This window comes from Lactuca sativa, chromosome 2, assembly GCF_002870075.4.
Source record: "Lactuca sativa cultivar Salinas chromosome 2, Lsat_Salinas_v11, whole genome shotgun sequence".
Lineage (NCBI taxonomy): Eukaryota > Viridiplantae > Streptophyta > Magnoliopsida > Asterales > Asteraceae > Lactuca > Lactuca sativa.
In genome coordinates, this window is record NC_056624.2 from 175,837,899 (window position 1) to 175,863,549 (window position 25,651).

Genomic DNA, 25,651 nt, shown 5'->3' on the forward strand with positions numbered 1-25,651 from the left:
CGGCGGAAAGGTTCAGGGGTGGAGGACGTCATGTCAAGTATCACGAGATATGTATATGGTAAGCAAGTAATGAACAACCATTTCATTTAGAAAGAAAGTGTTTACAATGTGCGTGTTCACAAAACATAGAAGTCATAAACAAATAACAAAACAATACTTGAAGCTATAATGCTCCATCTTCTGAATTCCCAGCACGAGCACCTGTCTAATAGTCTCCTGAGAATACAAGTTATTTGAAAGAGTTGATCGGCAATTAAGCTGGTGAGTTCATAAGATTTTAGTGATGTGAGTAAGCTGTAAAATGTGGTTGAAAATGTATATGCACAAGTGATGTAAGCTGTAAGTTCTGTTTTGAAGTGTTCGCCTGTTCCTCTAGAAAATCCTATATTTCCTACTTTAATGGAAGTTAAGTAAAATGACACTACAAGCCTTTCTATGCGTACTAAGTGGGTACAAGTTATATATACTTAGAGTAAATAAACAATCGATTGTGCGCATCTGCCCTAAACTCACAACCCAACGGGGAACAACAAGTAAGGCGGATAGCACACATTCCATTGGTTGTTAGATCGTTGTCATATATAACCTTGGTGTACTCACTTGTTACTCATGGAGTTATTTGTAATGGTTCCTTTATATCTAATGGAGAGTTCTTTTAAGAAAACCTATATTTCTTATAGTAAAATATTGACTACGGTGATTACTTTTATAATAGCTTTGTTTATACTACTATATATAATCTGATATCAGGTAGATAGTTAATTGGGGGAATCTGCTCTAAGCCCGCATCCAATGGGAACAGGACGTCGGGGGAAAACACAAATTTAGCTATCTATCGGATATTAGTTTTATATATAAACATGGTGTATAAACTAAGGTGTTATAGAGTTAACTCACTTAAAGTCTCTAAAACTGTACTGGCTTAATAAAATGGATTAAGCCCTTTTCTATGAAATCTCTAGTTTTGTCTACCAAAAATATTGTCTTTGATAAGTAAGTTTTGTACTAGAATAATTGTATGTTGACTCTGTGTCCTATGACCTGATCCATACCTGGTACCCTTATGATGTCTTAATGTGTACTAAGCATATATATATATATATATATATATATATATATATATATATATATATATATATTCGGGTAGATAATAGATTGGGTGACCTCGGTGCAAGCCCACATCTAACGGGAACAGGAATTACAGCGAAGAGCACACATCCTATTAGCGGTCGGAATCTACTAGCATATATGTATCCTATAGCGTATACATTAAGGAATCATAAAGTTAGCATCATGATCCTAACCTTTAATCGTAGCCTTCTACCAAGGCATCTTCTGTTCTGAGTTAAACCCGAATGTTCCTTTGTCAAATGTAGAAGTATATTCTCCCTAGTTTATAACTATCTCGACTAGAAAATAGATCAACTTTCAAGTGTTACCGACACTTTATGAAAGTAATGGGAGAAGTAAGTACACAGATGTCGTTTATAATGACATGCGGATGTACTAATAACCTAAAAACATATTTGTCATATTACGGTAATAATGTGAAAGCTAGAACCCCTACTAAACGCTCTCAATGAAAAGAGATTTAGGGAACCAAACGCGACCCCAGCAAATCCATGCAAGCCGTGTAATTCACATTAAAGTTATATGATCATGTATACCCAATATAACTATCACTAATGCGTTAGTGATTCACTGGTATAATTAGATCCTGTCTGTGTGTTCTCATGCTATAGCAACTTAACTTGTTATGTTCTGTTTTGGTATCGTTTGATTCTCTTCACTGTTCGTTCTGTTATGGTATTGTTTGATTCTCTTCACTGTTTGTTCTGTTATGGTATTGTTTCTTTATGTGCTTCATTGTACTAGAAGTAATGAATAGCATTCTCCTAAACTATACCTATAATAGTTTACTAATGCTCTACTTGGACTGTTACTGAAATGACTCATTTCTCTACTAAGTTATGCTTTAACTTTAATAACGGAGTTTTGTATAACTATAAAGTAACATAACTTTAAACGAGTTTTGAAATGTGTTGACAACTTATAAATAACATAAGTAATATTTTGAAGGATATTTAACAACAAACATTTACACAATTAACATTGTGTTCAACCTGTATTCCCCCCCCCCCTAAAATAGTTAAAATAGTTAAATGATTCATTACGGGGTATGAACTCACCTGATGTGGGTGATTCAAACGGGTATGCGTGTAAGGATGAGAAGTTCCACGAATGAAGTCCCGAGACACAATAAGTCCTAAATGATATATAAGGACACATATTGACATGAATATAGTGTTTATAAACAACTATATGAAAGATAACACCTTCCAGGACTAGGAAAGACCTTGACCAAGTGTTGGAATCACATGTGATTCAACAAAGGAAGGTAGAATGGCACTCACATGAGTTTACTACCATGGGTTTATGGCCCAAGGGAGTTTACGGCCGTAAACTCATGGCTACTCATGTGTAAGTGCAAGTTTGAAGGCTAGGGAATGATTTAGGGACCTTAGCTCTACCCTAGGATGAGGAAGACCAACTTCTTTGGAGTTGTTGAGGTGTTTACGACCCTAATGAGTTTACAACCGTAAAATCATGGCCATTTATGGTTATGAGGGTCCTAAAGGTCATAAGGAAGCATCCTAAATTCAAGTCTAAGCCTTAGGAAGTGTTTGTGGCATCAAAACACCCCTAACTTGAGTTTTCGGCCCTTGGATCATTTTGGCTTGAGTTTGTGGCCGTAATCACCTATGGGTGATGTTATTTTGATTGTTTTGAGTCCTAAACACATCAAGGTAAAGTGCTAGGCTAGTCTCTTGGCTTAAGGAAGGCATTTAGGGCATTTTGGCACCATAAAATGGAGTTCACGGCCCAAGAACATCCTTGGCTGTGAACTCACTTATAGCCCTTTTTTCTTAATGATTTTGAGGTTTAAACAAGTCATGGGTAGTCTCTAGGTTCAGTTCCAAGGTTTGGAGGGTCATTGGGCACACTTTGGCCCTCAAATTTAGTGTTCACGGTCCAAGAAGATCTTGGGCCGTGAACACCATTTCCTTGGTGTTTTTGGCTGATTTTCATGTTATCTAGGCATATATTACACTTTAATACACTCTAGGGTTGAAGTACTTACAATTGGGGGTGAACGGATGAAGATCCTTGAGAGAGAATTCGGGTTTTCTGTAGTTGGAAATGTAACAAATGAATAAATATGGTTAAGAACCATATATATACCCATAGGGTTTTTGGCAGAAAATATTTTATTCAGGCATTGAAATCTAATATCAACGAGTTTTGGAAAATCAGAGTTGCACAATACCCTAGTGCATCCTCTCTCCTGATATCTCTTTAAGTGAAAATCCTAAAATACTCAAACTTATCCCAAAAGTTTGAAAGTTAGCAGAACAGATTTGACTTCGATTGCTGTGGATGGTTTTACAGAATGGAAACTTTTGGGTTGTCACACCGGGGGCCACAACCCAGGGTCTTATAGAGAAGTGCCAAGAGCCACCTCCTGGTCTTCCATGCAAGCATCACAAAGACAACTAGCATATAATCTACTCTACTTAACTAATTAGCATACATTGTGCCAGGAGCCGCCTCTTGGTCTTTCATACATAATGCCAAGGCTAACTCCCAGGTCTTCCTACAATACATAAACCAAATAGGCCATCATTGATGCCTTCGACCCATAGAACAGTGAGGAGACTCACCTCTAATGTTGAAGCTCAATGCACGAAATCCTTAGTTGCTGCCCTGACGATTTCCCAAACTAACAATTACCAAAAAAACATTCAATTAGCAACTGAATTCCAAACCATGATCCATAATCCAAACTTGGGGTAAAATGACCATTTTATCCCTAGCCCAACAAGACTCACAACCAAGGCCCAAGCCCAAAACCATTGGGCCCATCAAAGCCCAATACAAAATCTTGGCCCAACTATACATACCCAAACAAGAGTCCAAGACTCTCAATTTCCTATGACTATAAAGCCCAACACACAAAACCCAATCCAATTCCGAAGGCCAAAAATGAAACAAGCCCAAAAGCCTAAAGGACCACGAACGCGGGGCGTACGCTCAACTTATATTAGGCGTACTCAAGGAAACCTGGATCGTGACCAAAAGGATGTACGTTGGGCGTACCTCTAGCTATGCGCGGCGTAACCGCATATCCTTTAAACTCGATTTTTGACTTAACCATTTAAGCACTTTGCACCCAAACTTTAGGGAACCTCAAAATAAAGCTCTTATTGCATAAAGTCGGGACCTTTATGCATTTTCATGACTCAAAGGGACCCAAAGACCAACTTAACTCAATAATACCCATCTTAATCCATCTAGAACATGCATGGACCATATATAACCTTAAAGATGGCAACTTTATGGACTTATAACCTCAGAAATGCTAAGAGTAACAACTCAAAGATCCTAGAGTGGTGTCCAACTACTACATCTCACTTAAGAGTTCAAAATGGGACCAAAACCATATAATCATAGATCTCAACTTCTAATGATCAAGTTAAGAGTTTTTTAACCTTCAATGAGCTGAAAATGTAGCAAAGAATTTAGATCCACTTGCCTTTCCTTGAACCACCACCTTGCACCAAGCCACCACTTCTTGAAATACACTGAAATACACTAAAATCCACCAAATTTACCTAAGGATGTTAAAGTCAATAAGTTTGACTCTACTTCAGGTAAAGTCCACTATCTAACTCTGCTAAGTTTCTATTCTGAGATTTTTGATACATGATGTGACTGGGTCACATGTTGATGTTTTAAGAATCAAAGACAAGTGAACAAACTTAAAGAAAGAATATGTTGAATCTGATCGCGTAGATGGATTTCTATTGCATAGTTTGAAGATCAGATTCTTCAGATACTTCTTAGGAGTTATGATATTTTACTTAGGAATAGATAACAACAAGTTTTCATATGGATTCTAAGGATAAGTTTTTCCGCAAAGTTTTAAAATAAAAGGTAAATCTTTTGATTTTATTTATTTTAAAATATCCTTACAATGGCATTTGTGAAAATCTGTGTTGCTTATAAGATTCCATTAAGAGCAAGAGTGGAAATATGAATTTGATTCTTTCATTTGTGGTAGTTTCTAAATTTACGAAACAAGGAAAGATTCTCATCACCCAAGTTTCAGTTGGATAGAAACTTGGAATCATGCAAGTTATATAGCATGATGAATGAGAAATTTCGAGCATTGGAAAAATTAAGACTAACTACTTGTTCACATGGATGTGTGAGTCAAGTGACGGACTAAGGGATTGGGTACACATTCTTGTGCACTGGTCAGAGTCCACCACAAAAGATTGATAAGACTATTCGTCATAATTTACTATAGCTCAGTAAATATGGTTATACTTACAAGCTTAAGTGTAATTCTGAGACATTGGAAAAGGTTCCAATGTATGGCAGAGCGAATAAGAAGAATCAATTTAGGAAGAAAGATAAAAGTTTCTCAAATCTGAAAAGATGGGTGAGTACTTTAGTATCATGTTTTAAGACCATCTTAATGATTTTGAGACCTTATCACAATTCATCCTCTAAGTGCACTCTGATAGTTAAGAAGAGGAGTTATGAATTGTTGAAGTGGTTAAATCAAGAAGATGATTCATATTTCGTTCCAAAAACAATTCTTAGAGTTATACTCCAAGATTGTAACTTGAGTGACATGTCTTAAATAAGGTTTAAAACACCTATCAAATGTAAGAGTAAAAGTTTTCTACTCTTGTACATTTGAAATTCGTAACTTGTGATGTTTTGGATAAAACAAAGACCAAATAAGGCCAATTGTGTGAAGTGTTTGTCTTGATTAGAATCCACACTATCTCTTGAATATCTGACAAGAAAGTCTTATATGTCAAGAGGACAGTGGGAGTCTTAAAGGTCTTGAAAGTCTCAAGAACTAATCAAGAATAAAACCTGAAGTTATTAACTAGCACACGACTTGAGGTTTATAACCTATCGTGTTGACATATTCTGTGCCCATTCCAGTTAAAGTTGGCTTTGCATATGAGTTCTTAGAGTTCTCAATTGGTTGCACAACAACTTGGAAGAAATTGCAGGCCCTTGAGCTGTCAGGTGGCAAGAAATTAAGATTGAGTTCAGTCCATATGAGTTTGGATTTGTCATTATCCTTGTCTTGTGACTATGGTTTTGACAATTCACATGGATAAGAACACATACACTATAAAACGTAAGGGTCATAAGGTTTCTCTCCGATTCATGAAAATGATGGTGAGGAAACACTTCCACCAAGTAGATTTGAAGTAGATAGCAATTGTGATATTTGCATTCTCAAAGTTGTTAGTGGAGTCGTGTGGTTAACTGGCACACTAACATGGACTTGTGAGAAGTGGAAAAGGTCTAAACAATTGAGACTATGATTACGGCATCCCTTTTCCTAGTTCTGAAATTGTTTAGACACACCTGTGAGATATCTAACATAAGGTGTATGATATTGATAAAGTTTTATCAAAACAATCTAGTATCAGAAATCTGAACTTTAGCAGAAAACAAAACTTTATTGACTTTCATTCTAGAAGTTTAGCTGATTTCTGAGTACAAGTCAAAGCTAGTGGGAGCATAAGTGTTATTCTAATAATCATCATGTTAGTGGGAGCATGATAATTATGATAAAGGTTGCAAGTTAGCAATGTTAATTATAGAAAACAAAAGGTTTCAATTGGGAAAAAGTTGTTTTGCTATAATTAAGGGAGAGGAAATTATACTTCATCTCAAATCTAAAAGCTTAGATTGAGGTTTTAATCGTATTTAGTCAAGTATATATATGAATGTTATGTTGGAATGGCTCAACATAAGAAAATTCTAATATATGGGTCCATTATTTATGTTCTAAAATTCGATTATGATTACGACATCCCTTTTCATAATCTGAATTATGAGAACTTGGCAAATTGAAATGGAAATATTATAGCAAAAGATTGGTTTAGTCTTTATGTGAGACATCATGAATCGTGTCCAATATGCTTCGGATATAGGATCGATTGCATGTTCTATATTCATCCTTTCTAAAATTTTCCAAATGCCTGGGGCATTAAGAAGGGAAAAGGTCTAGAATTGGATATGACTAAAAGGATTAAACAATTGTCGAGGACAATCTAAGGTTTACCAAAGATTGGTTGCTCAAGGAAAGTTGGAAGTATAGTGATAATTCTGGAAGGACCATATTGACATAATATGTAAGGAGGCAACTCTTGTTCAGAAGTGATAGTCAAAATGGAATATGTAAATGTTTCAAAGTTAGAAATTATTCAATCTGTGTAAGATTAGGAAACCTAATGCAAGAAGGATGTTTCCAAGGAGTTGATCTCCTTTGGAATGCTCTGTAATGTTTGTTGCCAAGTCTTTCTGACTTTGGGCATAATCATTACAAGAGGATCAATGCATATAAGTTTAGAATCTAACAGATTTCAGTAAATGGCATGAATTTCGAATTTTTACATTTGCAGTAAGGATTTGGGACTATGAAAAAAGGATCATTGGAGTTATGTTCAATTGATCTATTTCACAAAGTAAAGATCATAGACAAACATAGTATGCATACTTGGTGTATGGCATGACTAGTGTTTAGAAAACATAGTATACATGCTTGGAGCATGGGACAACTATTGTTTTAAATTCAAGAATAAAGTTGATAGCTGAAACAGTATACAATGAATAATGTGTAATCATATGGTGATAAGTAAAAGGTGTTTTATTTATGTTCATAGGTTTTGATACCATATTCGATTCAATTATTCTTGTGTTTCATTTTGCATGTTTTGACTTCCAGAATAAACTAGGTCATTGTTCTGGATGACTAAGTTATTCAAACCATCCACAGTCGGTCATATGTTGGAAGTAGATATGAATTAAGACTGTCATGGGTTGGCTTGTAGAGGTCTAAGATGTTGGACAAAGGGCTACAACACTCATGAGTGCTCATAAGTTCTGAGTATTGGATTCAACCCGCGCTCATTGGAATCACTTCATAGATTGTATCACAAGTGACCATGAGACAATAATATCTTATATTCTTCAAACCTAGAGATATGAGTTGGTTATACATTGATTGCACGAAAACGCATTGGTAACTCGATGTTATAAAACGTTCCTTTGTGTATGATTCAACAAGTAGTAGAACAAGCCATATGAGTCGAAGTTTATCCATTCCTTTTACCTTCGGGATAAAAGCGATATTTGTGGGCCCCCGATGATTTGGTGATGACAAACGTAAGTGCTTGGCCGGGCCTGGACTGATTTGATTTGTTCAATTAGTTAGTCGTCATAAATCGAAAATCGGGAAACAACAAATGGACAGAGAGAATGATTATAATCCATGTCTTAGTCCATATGATATCTAGAATGGAGGAATATATGATCCCTTATCTAATGGACATGTCATTTGATTTGTTCAGAGTTTGACAGCGGCTTTAAGAGCTACGATTGCTAGTCGGGATCTTGGAGTCATACTTGAATAATAGTTTTAGACTTATCCAAGTGGGAGACTGTTGGATTAGGTGTCTAAGCCCATAACTATTATTGGTATGTATTCGAACCGAGAGTATCATGGTCCATTTGGGTTGCATATCATCAGGACAATTTGTTAGGATGGACTTTTGAGAGAAGGTTATTTATGGTTTATTAATATATTATAACTAATAATATATTAATATGAAATCATATGTTTTAATTAGTATTGATCAAGAATTAATTTGGAATTAATTTAGTGGTCGAAAGAGACTAATTAAATCTATGGGGACTAATTATGATAATTAGTTATATTTATATGTGTTGGGCTTATGATCCATGTTGGACCAAGTTTATGTATGGATACATAAAGAGTTGGTCCACATGAACCATGGATCATAAAACCCATGGGTATGGATTTGGGTTATATCCATGACCCTAGAAATCCCACATATAAATAGATACTTCATTGCCCAAAATCGCCACTTGTATCTTTTTAGAGTTCATGGTGTCTTTTGTGTGCATGGAATTCTCTCTCATGTTCATCCTTTGTCCATGGTGTGTTGTGATTCCATTTGAGGCTTCCACACTATTGGGGCTAAGCTCTTTAAGGCCAAATACACCAAGAATTCAAGCTCCATCAAAAGGTATGTCATGCTAACTAGTATATTGTATTTTTATGTTAAATGCATGCTAGTTGTAAGATTAATACCTTGGAAACCATTTGCATGTATAATTAGTGAAAACATAGATCCAAGGTTTTTAGGGTTGTATGTGCACCATAGGATGTTGTAGTATACCAAAACCCAACAGACACCCACATCCGAAATGGGCCAAAAACTTTCTTTCCTGAAGCCCTAAGCCTTAAGGCAACTAATGATTGGGCCGTAACCCCAATCAATGGAGAAAATATAAAACTAATCGTTACAAATGGGTTTAGGATTTGAAACTTTGGGTCATGAGGATCATTGATAATGTCTTGAATGAATTGTCAAGTGGTTGTACACCTGAGCTGATGAGGCATTTGGATGCCATGTGAGACTCTTGGATGGACCATCATTATGCTCGTGGGAGCAGCAGGCTGGTGATGACTTGTCAGGAAGTTAAGTGTGTGTTTCAAGATTTTGGGCACAATTGTCAGCAAGTCAAGTGTGTGCCACATATAGGATTGGTTGAAATTCGCGATCGGTATGTTTTTGATTTTTCATTCTGCATGGTTTGGTGGTGTTCCTAGTCAGGGACTAGAGATAGGTACGACGAATAGATGATCATCGATCTTAGGGTATGGTTTCTTAAGTTTGGACTGATGGGTCCCGATTTTAGGAGCTTATTGAGGATTTAGTTTTAGTTTTAGTTTTAAGAGTTCCTAGTTTAAGTGGTTCTCATTGTAAGTTTGGTCTTACAATTGGGAAGAGAAATATTGTGGTTGTGGTTGAGTATTTTCAACAATATTGGGTTGTTTATTGGCAACTATGGGTTTCCGAATGATCTCTCGAGTTTTATGTATATATATTCTTAGATTTCAAAGTGGTTAGAGGGAGCTTATGGAATATGTTGGTGTTTTTTTAGAGATTCTAACCAATGCGGATTTCGAAGACGAAATCTGGTTTAAGTGGGGAGAGTGGTAACATCCTGTTTTGAGAAATTTCTTATATCGAGATTGCGGACAATAAATGGATCAAGTAAGGGCCTTAGGCTTCAAAGTAATATGGTTTAGCCTCGATTGTATGCTGATGATATTGGTTATGCGATCTAAGCCCTTGGTTTGTGTTTTGGAGCTAACGGATAAAATGGGAAAAGTTATATGACAAGCTTCTTGCATGGATTATGGTTTTTAGTTCGACATGTGTTAAGCCAAAATTAACTAGATATAAGCATGGGGCTCGTTAATACCTTTTCATGGATATAAAGATCGCCGAAAACAGAGTCGAAATGAAGAAGTTATGGTTGTTTGAAGTTGAGGTGGTTTTGGGTGAAAATGGTGACCACAATGTGGGGATCAGAGCCCACGACGTGGGGGTCAGTCAGGCCCAAGCTTATAATTTATTTTAGGGTTTTCAACGTATTTAATCTTAATGTTCCACATTTTTAGGCATTTTATCAGCCTTCATCATCTCTAGAACCTCTTGGGAGAATCTTTAGCCTCCCCCTTCAAGATTTGAGCATCTCCTCTCTCCTCTCTCCTCTTTTGGATGTTTTTTTATTTTATTTTGATGGAATAAGAAGATCAAGAAGTTTATTTTGGTTTCAAGGAACGATGATTCAATTTTGGATCCATCAAAGGCACTACATTTCTGGACCATTGTGAGTATAAAATTCTACTCTTGCTATCTAGTTCATTAGATCTTGTTATTAAGGGCTTTTTGCACTTTTGGTCCATTTTATGAGTGATCTTGGAGTTGAGTGGACTCCAACATATTTTGAATATTTTTGAATGTTTCTTGGACCCTATAGACTAGGAAATTGATGATCTTTTGCCTTCCCTTTTAGTCATCCAACTTTATCCCTCTAAACATCGTGTTAATTCAGATTTGGAAGTTGGAGACTTGGACTTAATGGATTAAGTTGAGAAAGATGCATTTTGGGTTCATTTGAGACTTAAAATATAGATCTTGGTGGTTTGGATCTCCCAAATGGATAAAGTTAGAAACTTTATCCATTAAGACCTTGGAAAGGATCAGATATGAGCTTTGGAGCTCTTAAATCAGAAGGAAACGGATTAAGCTCGTTGAGCAGTCTACACCAGTCGCCACAGTGTGGCGACTGGGGGATTAGTGATTATTTTGGCATTTTGTGCCTATGGTGTGGCCAAGGAAGTCCACGACGTGAAGGGCTGCTGATTGGCAATTTGACTTTGACTTTGACCGTTGACTTGTTAACCAATTTGACTTTTGTTCAGACTTGGTTAGAATCGAGTATTTGACTAAAGATTGGTCTCAGTTTGGTTTTAGGAAGTTTGGGTTGGCTGTTTTGATGTTGGAGTAGCTCTGGGCTTCTGTTGAGTAGTCCAGGTGAGTTTTCTCACTATGCTTATGGATCGAAGGCACCGATGTCATCTCACTAAATTATATATGTAGAATGCTAGCTGTCTTTATGACTCTTGCATGTTTGTATGGTTGGGTTGAAATAAACCCCAAGGTTGGGCCCATTATTGTATGATTAGGTTAAAATAAACCCCAGGGTTAGGCCCATGAGTATGTGATGGGTTTAAAGAAACCCCAAGGCTAGGCCCATGATTGTATATTGGGTTGGAATATACCCCAAGGCTAGGCCCAGTTGTATGTTTGGTATGTGGTACTGTGGGGAACTCACTAAACTTTATGCTTACGGTTTATGTTTAAAATGTTATCAAGTACATCTGGTTGCACAAGGAATGACCCGACTTGATCACACTTCATTACTTGGAGATTATTCCGTAATGATTATTTATGATTTTACTCTGATGTTTTGAGAACGTACACTCCAATCATATGTTGGAATAATGAATGAATGATTTTGACTTAATTAAAAATCAAAATTTTTCTCGGTATTTTTGGGACGTTACAGATGCGGTAAAAAAATTGGTAAGAAGATAAGAAGTTTTTTTTTTCGGAATATTTTTCTGGCGAACAAAACAACTGAATCACTAGATGAATAAAAAAATAACATAATTCACGGAAAAAAAATCATCTTGACGATTCATTTTTACGATGATTTTCTTGATATTAACTAAAATTGTCATAAAAGTGAATTTTTTTTCTTAATTTACTTAAAAATGAATCATGAAGGTGTTTTTTTAGAAATTTTTTCTTATGAATCACCTTATTTTTTAGTCATCTAATAATTCATTTTTGTTTGTTTCCTAAAAAATTTGTATATAAAAAATTTCTCACCTTCCATCAAAATTTTCTTTCTTATTTAATTATATATATATATATATATATATATATATATATATATATATATATATATATATATATATATATATATATATTAAATGTTTAATAATATCTTTTGCTTTTATTCTTGTATTGCATAGGATGTGATCATGCATCCTGAAAAGATTATTTTCTTATATATAATATTTTGAAGTTTTCTAATAAATAATAAAGACAAAACTTTAAAAATGGTCCTTGTGGTTTTCGAAAATATCAAGTTTGGTCCCTAATTTACAAAAACCTCCCGGATCGTCCCTGTGGTTTCAAAACTTTTAACATTTGGTCCTTTCGGCTAACTCCGTTACCATTTAGCCGTTAAGTCATGGGCATTTTTGTCATTTCACTACACAAGGACCATTTATGAGGTATTCAATTACTTTTTTTTAAATAAATAAATAAATAATATTTAATATGCAAGGGCTCCCACCCTCTCTCTCTCTCTCTCTCTCTCTCTCTTTTTCTCTCCGCCAAAATAATAAAGGACCATATTAACCCACCTCCACTTCCATCAACATTGCAGCCTTCCCCTTCCTTCTCGTCGTGAACCGTCGGATACCAAAATAACCGGGCAGCAGAGCTGCCACCCACCATTGGCAAAACCCACTTCACCACCGCTACCGCAGTAACTGTTGGAACATCCCTACTCTGACCATCTACCATCTGACATCGTCCATCACTCTTCCCTCAAGTCATCCCCGCTGAGCAGAAGCAATAAGGAAACAAGAAAGGCAACCAGAGCAACCTCCGGCCACCACTACTGTCACAACTGGAAATTTTTGTGCCTTGTAACTACAACACTTAAGCCAAATTATGAATCAAAGACATGAGAGCATGTATCATGCATACTCTATAACAACAAAATTTCAATCAAACACCTCATACAAGCATTTCAAGTAGTCAATAAGCAATTGGAAACCCTAGAAGTTCTTGTTTAAGTCCATTTTGGACTAGGACTTCCTTATTGGGCCCAATGGACCAATAAGCTTCCAATTTGACCATCTTGGGCTTAGAACTCTTAAATGGGCTCTAATTGGACCCACTTTCATTCATTTTAACATTTTGGGCCATATTGGGCCTAGAATGAAATAAAACACCTTAATGGACCTCATTGGGCCATAACTAACCTAATTAGCCCTAATGGGCAAAAAGAATCATATTTATATTTATTTGGGCCGTGAATTACTCTAAAAGGGCCAATGGGGCGAAAACCATTGATGTGCACAAAAGTACCCACTAATTTTAATATTTATAACCTAACAAACTTAGACTATCTATGCACTTATAGGCAGTGTACCTAGTCAGATTACAGTATAGTTTAGGTAAGTCGGGTGTTGATCACAGGGAACGGTTGATTAATTTAATATATTTGATTATAGGTTACAGGTCACATGAAAATAATAAAGAAATATCAAAATAACAATTAATTAACTACTCTGATAAACTAACAGGAAAGCAAATCTCTTCAGGTACTCTGGTTTAGACAAATTATACCTTTAAAACATAGACAATTGCATACACAAATTCATTTATTCATGTTCACCGATTCCTAAAATGATTAGATTCGCGTTCACTATAACTAATCCTTTAGCAAACAAGTCAATTCAAACAGTGATCAGTTGATTAAACTAACATGTTTCCTAGTGTTCAGTTCGTATCAAGCAAGACTTGTAAATATAGTTAATCACTTTTGACATTTAATTAACCTCTTGTTGATGGTCATCAAACAAGGCTCACACATTAACTTACTTATTCTCAAATTAATTATAGTTTCACATTCGTTATTTCTAGTCTTATAATCTCGATGGTCATCAAAAATCATAAGAGACAAGCAAATCAAGCAGATGTTCATACAACTTAATTCACTTAACAATTAACAGAAAATAATCATCATTAACACATGAGGATCTTTTAACAAGCTTGGCAAGATAAATTAAACACAAATAAACTATTTAATATAGCAATTAGTCTAATAATCAAAGCTTCATTCAATCATAAACACAAAGTAAAAGGTTTTTACACCTAAATCAGAAACTAAATACAGAAAAGTACCACAATGGAATGCTAAACATGGTCACGTTAGCAACCCATATGATTACCGACATGTATCCGCTCTCCAACCCTTCCGATCTCTGCTCCCGTTAGTTTAACGGCCTTCCGGCCGCCTTCTAGACCCTCAAAATGGCTTAACAGAAGTTAATTGTCGACTAAATTAGGTTAGAAGTCGAATCCCCCCTCCTGGTTAGCTGAAAATCGACTTTTATAATCTTTGTGGCCGACCTAAGTACGCTGGGCGTATTTAGGATTACGCGGTGCGTACTAAGGATAATCACGCGATTGAACATATCCGAGGCAACCAAGTACGCGGCGCGTACTCTTTAATTACGTGGGGCGTACGTCGCTTCTGGTCTCTACACGGTGCGTACTGCCTCTTTACGCGGGGCGTAATCCTCTTCTTCAGCATATTTAATTTCTTTTAGCTCCTAAGTCCGGTTTCCGCTTCGGTCTTTTCTTTTGTGCTTTATTGACAACGAATAGCTGCAAAACATAATTCAAAGCATTATGAGTACTTTTTCGTTCTAAAATAGAATAAATAAGGCCAAAATATTAAGATAAAGTGCATAAAAATATATATAAAAATACACATATCAACCATTAACTTGGGCTCCATATTATGGACTTAAACATAAAAGGCCCAAATCTCCATCTCTCTTCTCTATCTCTCGGCCCAAACTACAAACCCAAGAAGAAGGGTTGACTTTTCTTGCCACCTCATTTTTATATGGAGGATATCTAAGCTTTTGCACTTCAAACATCCATGCAATCTCATCTTTCCATGCAAGCACTTCTCTTCTTCTCCCTCTCTCTCTCTTGCTCTCGGTCGAATCCAAGCACACACACACACACACAATTCACTCACAATCCTCTCAAGAAACTCTCTCATTTCTTCTCCATAATTTCGAGATCTAAGAGGTGTTCAAGGGATTTCTTCCATAAAAATCATCATCTAATGTAAGATATTGCCTAGATCCATAAGCTAGCTATTTCATTTCATTCAAGAATCATCTCTTAATTCATTCAAACTTATGATCTAGCACCTTAGAAGCCTTCAAGTTCGAGATCTTCCAAGAAAGGTTTTAGGGTCGAAATCTTCTCATTTTTCCTTCCAAAACCGAAACCACACCCAAGGTGAGTTTCATACCTCCTTTCTTTCGGTTTTTATGAGTTTTTATGGGGGAGAATACAAGCAAATGTGTAGATCTATGAGTAAATGTATGCTATGTGTGATTTGATGCATGTTTGTGTGTAATATCATGTGTTGTGATGAATATGTTATTCAAAAAGTATTTAAAAACCGAGATCTAAAACATGAGGTGTGAAATAAACATAACTTAAACCATTTTACACTAATCAAGTCAAGAAAAATAGTTCATTTGGTTAGGATGAACATATTTGGACATAAAACCCATTTTTGGGCTTAAATTGTCAAAAATACAAATCTAAGGGCCCAAAACGACAAATTATAATTTCTGGAGGTTAAAAGGGTCCAAACATTTTCTATAACAGTTTTTCTGAATATCAACAATTTTGAGGGGTTTAAAATGTAAAATTTGAACTTAATGGGCTAAAATGGGCTTTTCGGCCCAATAAGCTTCAATTTGCGAGATTTTTAAATTTGAGGGGCTGGAAATGCAAATTTCTGTAAAACAGGGGCTTTCAAGTGTATTAAAACCATTTCAAAGGTCAAAAATGTTTTTCAAATTCAAAAAGGATCAAAAATGCAAAAATTTTCCATTTTAGGCCAAAACTGTAAAAGTTGCGAAAATGGGGGTTCCAACCGAGAAAACTTCTTTTTGGAAGGACTTAAGCTTTTTACAAAGTAAATTTGGGCTGAAATTGTCTTTTCAATAAGTTATGATACTAAATTGTCAAGAAAAATGGTTTAAGGACTAAAATGGTAATTCTTTTATATAAAGGACTAAAAGTGCAAATTTTATCAAAGAAGGGTTGTGAAAAGGTAAAATCTTACTTTAAACAAATAAATCCCTTAATACAAAATACGAGATCCACGACTACCGGTGAAACGTAATATCAAATACACTTTCAACACCAATATCGTTACCAAACGAATTGATTCGGTCTCGAATCAATAACAAAACAAAAAATCAATAAACAATAGTACTTCAATAAACATGCGAAATCTATGAGGAGTCAATATTCAATCTTTGGGCTTGAAAGTTTGAAATCGTGCATGTTGGGCCTTGCTAGCCCAACAACATGATCTTTAGGCCCGAAGGGAACGCGCTTACATGTTAATGGGCCTTCTATGACCTAATTCCATGTAAAAGGACTTTCAATAGCTCTAATGTGTTGTTGGGCCCCAAGGGCCCATTGGTACTGCTAGCGAAGCCGAGAAGTCAAATGCGAGTCGGGCCAAGTGCTTTTCGCATTCCCGATAGCCTTGAACAATCTATGGAAATAAAGAGGGCTTCGTACCCTCCTTTCTCCTCGGTTGTGGGGCTATGAGAAATCGAGTAGACAGATTTGTGGCGTAAATCAAGAGAAGTCAGGGTGGTTGGATTAAGTGAGTAATACGGACGACGCCTAAAGGATCGTTTGTAACTGGTAGTTATAAACTAGTCATTTTCATTAATGCGTGATTATAACAACTCACAACCCATAATAAATCCGATGTCACCTGGGTAATCAAAGACAATCGTCGTATCGGTATAACAATAAATAAGACACGTAATTTTATGTATGGGGAAAACATTGAGTTTTCCCGGGGAGTTCAACACTTTTACCTATGTGATGTATACAAAGTTCAACAAATACTCATGTTTTCAAAATCGACAAGCATATTTACGGATCTTCACACTTTTTATAAACAATACTCTTTTCAGAAAATATCGGATTTTCTGGGTTTTCAAACTTCACAAAAATCATTTTCCATAACATTACTTATGAACTCACCAACATTTCATATGTTGACCGTTTTCAAAATAACTTGTAATCTCAGGTAACAGGTGAACAGAAGAATATGTATCAAGTATTATCATGGTGTTTTGCTTAGATTAATGATCCAACGGATTATGTTATGGAATTGAAATGTTTAGAACAATGTATCGAATGTAAACAATATCAGTTGTAATATTTCAATGCATGGTGATGAATGATGTTATGATTCATGTATAATCATTATGATGGTATTCAATTAAGTCACAGTAGCCCTCGGACGTTTCCGCCGTCTGGTTCGGGGGTGTGACAACTACAGCCGCCATCTGCTGCTGCCACCATGATTCCAGCTGCCACCACCTTCTACTACTTCAATTGATTTACAATGCAAAATTACCTTTTCTGGAAGGATGTTGGGAGGATTGGTAGAGGACTAAAAAGCACAAGAATGTGAGGAGTGGGATCAGGTGAAGGGAATGATAATGGATAAGCAGAGCACCTACGATTCCTCATGCATGTATCCAAGTCTCTTATAATTTTCCCTTATTTTAATTCCAACTCCTTAATTTCTTATTCCCATCTCTATACATGTTCATCTATTTGCTGAATTGGATGTCTCTAGACAAAAAATTGGAATTGTATGCTTCCAATGGTGATAACTCTTACTAAATAAATCAGAAAATGAAGGAGGAGAACAATGCACTCCAGGTGCTCGATGAAACACCTGAAAGAAATGTTCCTTCACAAAACTGAAAGTGTATAATTTCACACCTGGAGAAGAAGATTGGCTCTCAATTCGAACAGGCCATACTCGATGAGGTGTTTGGGTTACAACAACAGCAATACCACCCTTAGGGGTGGTGGTGTTTCTCGGTAGTGAAGGAAAAGGGGAAGGGCAGTAGAAAAACGTGAATGGAAGGCAGTAAGTGGTGGTATTTGAGGATGAGTTTGAGTGATCAAACGGGATGGAATATGGGTGGCTGGGTTGTGGTTTCCGGTGGGGAAAGAGGTGATGGCAGTGGTGGTTTTATGGCGGAAGGTGGTGCTACCATGTGGAATCGTAAGTGAGAGAGAGAGGAAGGGGTGGGACCCCTTCCATATTAAATATTATTTATTTATTTATTTATTTTAAAAAGTAATTGAATACGTCATAAATGGTCCCTATGTAGTGAAATGACAAAAATGCCCCTGACTTAACGGCTAAATGGTAACGGAGTTAGCTGAAAGGACCAAATGTTAAAAGTTTTGAAACCACAGGGACGATCCGTGAGGTTTTTGTAAATTAGGGACCAAACTTGATATTTTCGAAAACCAAAGGGATCATTTTTGAAGTTTTGTCAATAATAAAAGATGTCTCCTTGAAGCTAAGAAGTATGATCACTACTAACCGACTATTAAAACGTTAACTGTCACGTCATCTCTATTATATATTCACTACTAGACTACTACTACACCATAGAAATGGTTACCATTCTATATTATTATTATTATTATTATTATTATTATTATTAGATTAATTAAAAATACATAATTTTAAACTTAAATAATCATTTTACATTTAAAAAAATTAAATAAATATATTACTAGTTTTTAAAATTATATATATATATATATATATATATATATATATATATATATATATATATATATATATATATATATATATATATATATATATATATATATATATATATATATATATAGTTGAGGGTTAAATTTAATTCAAAAATAATTAAAAGGTATGATGTGATTAAGAGACACAATTTCAGGGTCCATAACTGTAACTTTTTGTCACTTCAGTTAAATGAATGGTGCTTTTAAACCCGTTTGCCTTTTTGGTTTCCTTCTTCACCCGTTTTGTGAAAAACGGGTCATTGGCCATTATCAAAACTCAAAGCTTCAATTTACCTTATTTTTAGCCATTTAACTACATCTAAACTATCTCTCCAGTCAATACATACAAAAAAAAACAGTCAAATGGCATTAACCAATCAAACTCCTGGTGGTCGCTCGTAGCCAGATCCACGTCGCACAACACCTACGCCCCATGCGCGGAAAAGTCCGACATGTCAGCTATTACGCGTGAAAACGGAAAGCCTAAAAGAACACAAAAGTTTTTGTTATGATTTGGTTTATTTCAGAAAAAAAAAATGCAATGATGGAGGTATGTGCAGGTGAGGCCCGACACAACGCAGTGGGTATCTGTCTCTATGGAAATAATTAAAATATAATTTTGAAGTATTTTTATAAATTGTCTTTATGGATATTTAAATTTAATATATATGTTTGAATGTTTGATTGAGAATCAACGATTTTATGTTAATATTATATTTTCTTAATCTTAATTTATAGAATATATATAATATAAATAAAATTTACCTGTTTAATAATTGTTATTTTGCTATTATTTGTAAAAAAAAAAAACGGAAAAAAATACCCTAAAACATGCGTGTATTTCTTGCACAAAATTTAGAACCTTTTGGCCAGTACAAAACAAGGATTTGTTGTGTATGGCTCCAAATACAATTCCAACATTCCTTGATTTCTGTGTGTGTTTTTTTTATAGTATGATGTAATATACTTCGGATTATTGATCATTTAAAATATGAATTTTGTTTAATAAAAGAAAAAAAAACAACTTTTTCATTCTCTAAAAACATTTTTTATACATATATATATATATATATATATATATATATATATATATATATATATATATATATATATATATATATATATATATATATGATTAATAATTAGGTGGTTTTTGGCTAATGAGCATACGTTACAGAAGTTTTTTTTTTTTTTTTTTTTTTCTTAGGACTGAAGCTTGGTTAAAGAATATGAATATATAAAAGGGATCGAGTGAAACAAAAAAAGAATTTGGAAATCTTTTAAACATGTCAAGGACTTTTGATTTTGCCATTTTGGTATAAATTCTTATTCTCATTCCATCATACTTGTAGTCATTTTAACTACAAAAAGAAAACACATTAATTTTACATCGTTCCTTTATTGACATATTCTTAAAAACCTTTAAATTGTTTTGAAGGAATTTCAAATCACCTAAAGCAACTCAAATTCTTCAATCAAATTTTATATAACTTGCATTAAATATAGCTAGATGGAGATATAATAAAATAAGAAAGAGAATCTTAAATCCTCAAAGATATATATATTAATAAAAATTTTATGGTGCAGAGTTGTTAAAGCAAAGCAGTACTTAAAACACACACTACAAGTCCCAACTGTTTGCTTTCTATCTTCATCTTCACTTGACTTGAGATTACTTCACATGGGACTTCCCTAACAGGTTAGAAATATATATAAAGCTTCTCTAATCTCTTCCTACTCATACACCACTCAAAGATAAAAGAAAGTCAAACTTTTTTGATCTTCAAATCCAAGTAAATACCTTTTTCAAATTTAAATCCATTGTCGATCATTTCATTCATGTATCAGTATCGTTTATAGCTTTAATCATTTTTCTTGTAATTAAGCTAACTTATACATCGGTTGTTCTCGTTAATTTTGAGGTTAAGCTTAAACCTGTTTGACATTCAAAAGTCAACTTGATGAACGATGTTCTTCTTTTTTTAATTCCCATGTTTCAAAGACTCCGAAAATTTACATGTGCGATGTGAAGATTTCTCCTTCATCAGTAGATTTAAACCCAAAATCAAAAACAGAATTCCTTTTACTTAAATCTTTCGTATATAAGTTGAAATTATATCTACATGATCATGATTTCGTATTGATTTTTTTTGGCTTGGAGAGAGAGTAATTATACACAAAAGTCAAATTCGCTCACTTATTAGCTGGTAATTTATTGGGATTTCAAGAACAAGATTCAAACCCATAATCTCTTTAAATATGCGAAAAAGATTCCAGAATAAAATTTTGTCAATTTGTAATGCAAAAAAAATGTGTAGGAAATGCGTCTTGAAGCGTTATTTGGATGATTGAGATATTTCTATTCTAAATCGAAGAACAAGAAGAAATCGATCAATGGAGAAATTGGGCCTACCATTACCATATGATATGGAATGCATGAAGATGGCCATGTTAAAGCATGAAGAAACGTTCAAACAGCAGGTAATAATTAATATCTCATCAAAATTAAGTAGTTTTGTTTGACGATTATTATTATTGTCATGTGTCAATCAATTTTGTTTCATTTTCTTTTATATATAAGGTATATGAGCTTCATAGGCTATATCAAATCCAAAGGCTTCTGATGAAGAACATGCAAAGAAGCATGCAGAATCAAGAAACATGGAGCTTGAAAAATGGAAGCATAAGCTTCGATTATCAAAACGATTACAATTTCAACATCAACAAGCTTCAAAACCAAGATTTGGAACATGAGCCAGCAAGTACTAACGAGTATGAGATCGAAGACGAGAGTGAAATCGAGCTCACGTTGGGCCCCACACGTAGGAGGAACAATCACATGAATCCGAGACAGTTAAATATTTCAAATTCCATGCCAAGTTTTTCATCATCTTCAACAAGTTCCAGTCATAAAAGCAGAATTACAGTAGAAAATTCAAGAGTTTTGAGCGTAGATAAACAACTGAGACAAGTTGATAGATCACTCAACCAGCCTCCATGGCTCCATCGTGTTTTGATTTGATCAAGAAATGATTGTGGGCTTTAATTATTACTTTATAAGAAGAAAGAAAAAAAAAATAGTGCATGCTTTAAATTTGTTTGTGTGTGTGTGTTTTCTTTAGATGTTAGTAACTTGGTATTTCATATACTAGGATTTGAATATGAAGTTATATATGGTTTTTAATATTTTAATTAAGTTCGATCTTTCGAGTATCAACATCAGAATCTATATATATAACCAAAGAGACGTGTTCATGCATCCTAGCTACTCTATCTGGACTTACGTAGCCATGATTTTGGCACATGGAATTCATGTGTTGATTGATATATTCGTGATGGAGTTTGTTGTTAGATTGAAGCTAAAGCTTGAAAGCAAAGGAAAGGGGTGGGGGCTGTATGTGATCCGTTATCCATATGTTTTCAATTTTCCACCAACCAATAGTAAATGATTATCATTGATTATAATAGTTTTTGAATTATCAAACCATTATATTTATAGTTGTTTATAAATAAATTTTAAAAAAGGAACAGCAAAACGATATTATGCAAATAGATTTGTGACAACTAAAAGATGGTAGTTATTGTCAATTGTTGGACACCACAGTAGAGCAGTGGGATTTAATTCAGAGGCACAGTTACCCAACGGTGTCTCGAGTTTGAGTACATTTATCTCCAATTTGTGAACTTATTCTTACTTTCTTATAGTTTTATATTCAAAAAAAAAAAAAAAATGTAGAAGAGGTCCATTGTTTTGAACATATTTTTCTTTTTCAGCTTTATATTAATTTTTTATCAAGATAAATAAAAAACAAAAGAGAAAGTCTCTCTCTCTCTCTCTCTCTCTCTCTCTCTCTCTCTCTCTCTCTCTCTCTCTCTCTCTCTCTCTCTCTCTCTCTCTCTCTCTCTCTCTCTCTCAAAACATTTGCTTTAGATTTTCAGAAAACCCATCTCCTTCACCACCAGCCTTCCGACGAAGAGGGTTCCAGTTCCAGCAACTGAAAGTTCTGACGACGACTGAGGGTTTCGATGGATCCAAAGGAGTGACAAGACTGGAGGCGTCTGGAGCATCACCCTTTCGTCGTTCACTTCATCTATTTCTCCGGCGTCAAATTCGTCGCACCACTGTAACGCCCGTAATTTTGAGCTTAACATTTAAGATATGATATATAATAATTATAAATATAAATCATGTATTAGGATTACCATTAGTCATGCGCGTTGCAAACTACATATTATAAATTTATTTTAGTAATTTATGATAAGCGACGAAATGACAATATTGATAAAAAGTTATTTAGGACAAATAATCTTGTTAGAAAATGTAGGAGTTGAGATATGAATCCCTTACACATAAAGCACACTCAAATTCGACTTCTTATGTGAAAGTTATAAACTTCCAAAAGTTTCACGATCAAATAGTGTATCGCAAATAGTAAATTAGAGATTTGTTGCTTTTTTTTTTTGAACGGCGGAATTTTTATTAAAACTAGCTAGAAGCTAGAAAAAGAGAAACATTACAACATCTTACAAGCACTAACAGGGTTATGAAGCCAATTAGTTCATCCTATCTTAGCTCTATTACATCTATTAGAAATCCAAAAAAAACACCTCTGAACCACCTCATCAAAAATTAAAGATTTCCTTGGCATCATCGATCCAAAAATACTAGCATTCCGAAAATTCCATAAGCACCAAAAAGTAGTAATAACTACCGCTTTGAAAGCTTTTCTTTGACCGCCTCTCAAACCCGTGAACTGTGACCAATACATAATGGAATCAATAGACAACTGGATTGGAATCTGGACATCCCACCATACAGCAAGACGAAACCAAATATCTCTTATTTGGTTACAATCTGCAAATAAATGATCAATCGACTCTACTTAAATAGAACAAATAGGGCATATGATTGAGTTAATCATAATTCCCCGATGAGATAAATTCTCTCTGGTAGGGATACTCCGCAACCGCAACCTCCAAATAAAAATATTTAACTTGATAGGAACCCAAATATTCCAACTAGTCGCACCGCCACCCGTAATCAACAAAGCGTTATCAATATGGTGTCTAGCAGACGCAACTAAAAAAGAATATGAAACGTCAATAGACCATCTGAGCCGATCAGGATAAGAATGAAGCTGAAGGTCTTCCACCGAAGCGCTAAACACATCCCACTGGGTCTGCTTAATACCACCTCTAAGAAGTCGTCTGAGAGAGGCAACACTCCAACCAACCAGAAACCTTTCCTTAATCGAGACATTCCGATGCACATCCAACGCATAAATCCTAGGAATAGACGATGCTAGAGGTTGATCACCTTTCCAAATGTCATGCCAAAAAGACGTGTTACTTCAATCTCCAACCCTAATCGGACAAAAAGAGACCAAATCCACACCCCGATCTCTAAGCTGTGCTAACATCCGAATAACCCCACTCCTGTCCACCCTCTATGCAAAGACTGAGAAAAACGACCCCCATCAGGACCATGTAAAACTTTCACCACCCTGACCCAAATCAAATCAGAGTTATGAAAGAATCTCCACCACCAACGAAAAAGAAGAGACCGGTTAAAAGAGAACAAGCTTCCAATTCCTAGGCCACCCACTTTTTTATCTGCTAAAGCTCTATCCCAACGGACCCAATGCATACATGGTTCTTCTAAGTCTGCCCCCCAAAAAAATCTAGAACGTAGTGCCTCCAGAGATTTTAGAACAGTAATCGGGGTCATAAATATGGACATCAAATAACTACCCACGCTTCTAAGGACAAACTTTATCAAAGTAAGACGACCCCCAATAGATAAAGTCTTCGTTTTCCAACTGGACAATCTAGCACGGAACCGATACTCAATAACAGACCAAGCAAACACTCTTGCCATATTCTGGCCTATAGGGACACCCAAATGAACGAAAGGAATCGGATCTGGAAGACACCCCAATGTTAAAGCCACCGACTCCACTTGATTAGTAGAAACCCCTACGCCAATCATCTTGCTTTTTTGTAGGTTAATTTTAAGACCCGAAGCCATATAAAAACACCTCAAAATACGTAAAATGCATTTGGCGTTCTCTGGATCCCAATTAGAGAGCAAAACAACATCATCAGCGTAAAACAAATGGGATATGTGAATGTCACCAATAGAGATTCCCTGAAAAATGTGTGCTTGCTGAGCTTTAAGCAGAGCAACATGAAATCCTTCCATAGCCAAGATAAAAAGAAAAGGAGACAAAGGGTCTCCTTGCCTTAACCTTCTACAAATCTGAAACTCATCAGTAGGAGAGCCATTCAGTAAAACTGAAGCCCTAGCCGTACTCAAAAGCTCTCGTATCCAATCACACCAAACCGATCCAAAACCCATAATATGCATAACCTCCAAAAGATACTCCCAAGATAGAGAATCATAAGCCTTCTCAAAGTCCACTTTAAAAATCATAAGAGGATTTTTCGAAGCCTTACTCCAAGCTACCACCTCATTCAAAAGAAAAGGGCCATCCAAAATTTGTCTTCCTTTAACAAAAGCAGACTGCTCCAAACTAACAACAGAACCAACAACCTCTGCCAACCTATTAGCTAAGAGCTTACCAATAATCTTGTATTGACAGCCAATAAGACTAATAGGCCTAAAATCTCTAATGACCTTCGGGTCCCGGACCTTAGGAATGACA

At 35.3% G+C, this 25,651-nt stretch overlaps 1 protein-coding gene across 2 annotated transcripts; it reads left to right on the plus strand.

The window, feature by feature from the left end:
* Positions 1-20,532: 20,532 nt before the first annotated feature.
* Positions 20,533-22,203, plus strand: LOC111902769 (uncharacterized). 2 transcript variants are annotated; one of them, XM_023898578.2, is made up of 3 exons: positions 20,533-20,685; positions 21,305-21,467; positions 21,568-22,203. In XM_023898578.2, the coding sequence occupies exons 2-3, from the start codon at positions 21,381-21,383 to the stop codon at positions 22,006-22,008; spliced, it is 528 nt and encodes a 175-aa protein (XP_023754346.1). In that variant the 5' UTR covers positions 20,533-20,685; positions 21,305-21,380; the 3' UTR covers positions 22,009-22,203. The 2 variants fall into 2 exon arrangements, with proteins under 2 accessions (XP_023754346.1, XP_023754347.1); XM_023898579.3 differs by having other exon boundaries at positions 20,541-20,779.
* The last annotated feature ends 3,448 nt before the right edge of the window (positions 22,204-25,651 follow it).

Excerpts from the sequence above, each read along its gene's own strand:
- LOC111902769 (XM_023898578.2), top strand. The coding sequence starts at position 21,381 with ATGGAGAAATTGGGCCTACCATTACCATATGATATGGAATGCATGAAG. Across the intron at positions 21,468-21,567 it reads AAGAAACGTTCAAACAGCAG|GTATATGAGCTTCATAGGCT; the intron begins GTAATAATTAAT and ends TTTATATATAAG.